At 72.4% G+C, this 1,172-nt stretch overlaps 1 protein-coding gene across 1 annotated transcript in view; it reads left to right on the top strand.

Moving 5' to 3' along the window:
* The first annotated feature begins 30 nt into the window (after window positions 1–30).
* The window catches only part of LOC104830337 (transmembrane protein 198-like), a 3,113-nt gene continuing 1,971 nt past the window's right edge, over window positions 31–1,172 (top strand). Inside the window, exons 1-3 of the mRNA XM_010565170.1 lie at window positions 31–40; window positions 112–687; window positions 986–1,134. Coding sequence (XP_010563472.1) covers window positions 31–40; window positions 112–687; window positions 986–1,134 — 735 coding nt within the window. The remainder of the gene's footprint in view (window positions 41–111; window positions 688–985; window positions 1,135–1,172) is intronic.

Consider the following 1,172-nt stretch of genomic DNA (forward strand, 5'->3'; position numbering starts at 1 on the left):
GGGGCACGGCCAGAAGGGATGGCACAGGGGATGCCGGGGGGCAAAGCCATGGGGCAAAGCCATGGGGCACTGCCGGGGCAGCCCCCGGTGATGCCCCCGCGCCTGCACCAGGGTACCGCTGCTTCAAGGCCATCATGTTCCTCTCGGGGCTGCTCTTCGGCTCCATTGTCATCTTCCTCCTGTGCTACAAGGAGCGGGTGCTGGAGACGCAGCTGAGCCTGGAGGCCAGCGCGGGCATCGCCCTGGGCATCGGGCTGCTCTGCGGCCTGGTCACCATGCTGCTGCGCAGCGTCGGGCTCTTCACCACCGGGCTGCTGCTGGGGCTGCTGCTGGCCACGGCCGCGCTAGTGGCGGCAGCGCCGGTGCTGCCGCCGCCGAGCCCTTGGGTGCCGGCGGGCAGCCTGCTGGGGCTGGCGTTGCTCTGCGCCCTCCTGGCGCTGCAGTGGCCGAAGGCGCTGACCGTCCTCTCCACCGCCGTCTTCGGCGCCGCCGTCGTCGTCGTCTGCGCCGACTACTTCGTGGAAGCGCTGGCGCTGGTGCTCTACGTCTACGACCGGCTGCGGCTGGCGCCGGCGGGGCCACTGTGCTGGCACAGCTGGGTGCTGCTGGGCGCTTGGCCGGCGCTCAGCCTCCTCGCCGTCCTGCTCCAGTGGAAGCTGACGGCCGACGGCGTCTCCCACACCGACGGTGAGTGGGGGTGCACGGAGGGGTACCCCCCCCTTCCCGGCCAGCTCGGGGTGAGGGGGTGTGCCGGGCGGTGGGAGCACCTGGCGGTGGGAGCGGGCAGCGGGGAGGGCGTGTGGGTGAGCGCAAGGGATGTGGGATGAGGAGGGTGAGGATGAGGAGGGGATGGCGATGGGGATGGGGACGGCCACGGGAGCAGTGATGGAGACAGCCGTGGCGATGGCGGTGCCGAAGGCAATGGGGACGGAGGCGTCACCGGGGATGGGGATGCAGGGCAGAGCTCAGTCCTCGCTCCCCGCAGTCATCCTCAGCCGGCGGCAGAAGCGGCTGCAGCTGCTACGCATCCGGCAGAAGGAGGCCAAGCGCCGGCAGAGCCTGGCCCCCCCCGAGGGCACCTACCGCCGCAAGCCCCCCCCCGTCAAGCGCTACGCGGGCGATGTGCTGGCCCCGGTGAGTCCGTGCCCCGGCGGGGCCGTGCCGGTGGCCGC

The sequence above is a fragment of the Haliaeetus leucocephalus genome, unplaced genomic scaffold, assembly GCF_000737465.1.
Source record: "Haliaeetus leucocephalus isolate CR32 unplaced genomic scaffold, Haliaeetus_leucocephalus-4.0 Scaffold186, whole genome shotgun sequence".
NCBI lineage: Eukaryota > Metazoa > Chordata > Aves > Accipitriformes > Accipitridae > Haliaeetus > Haliaeetus leucocephalus.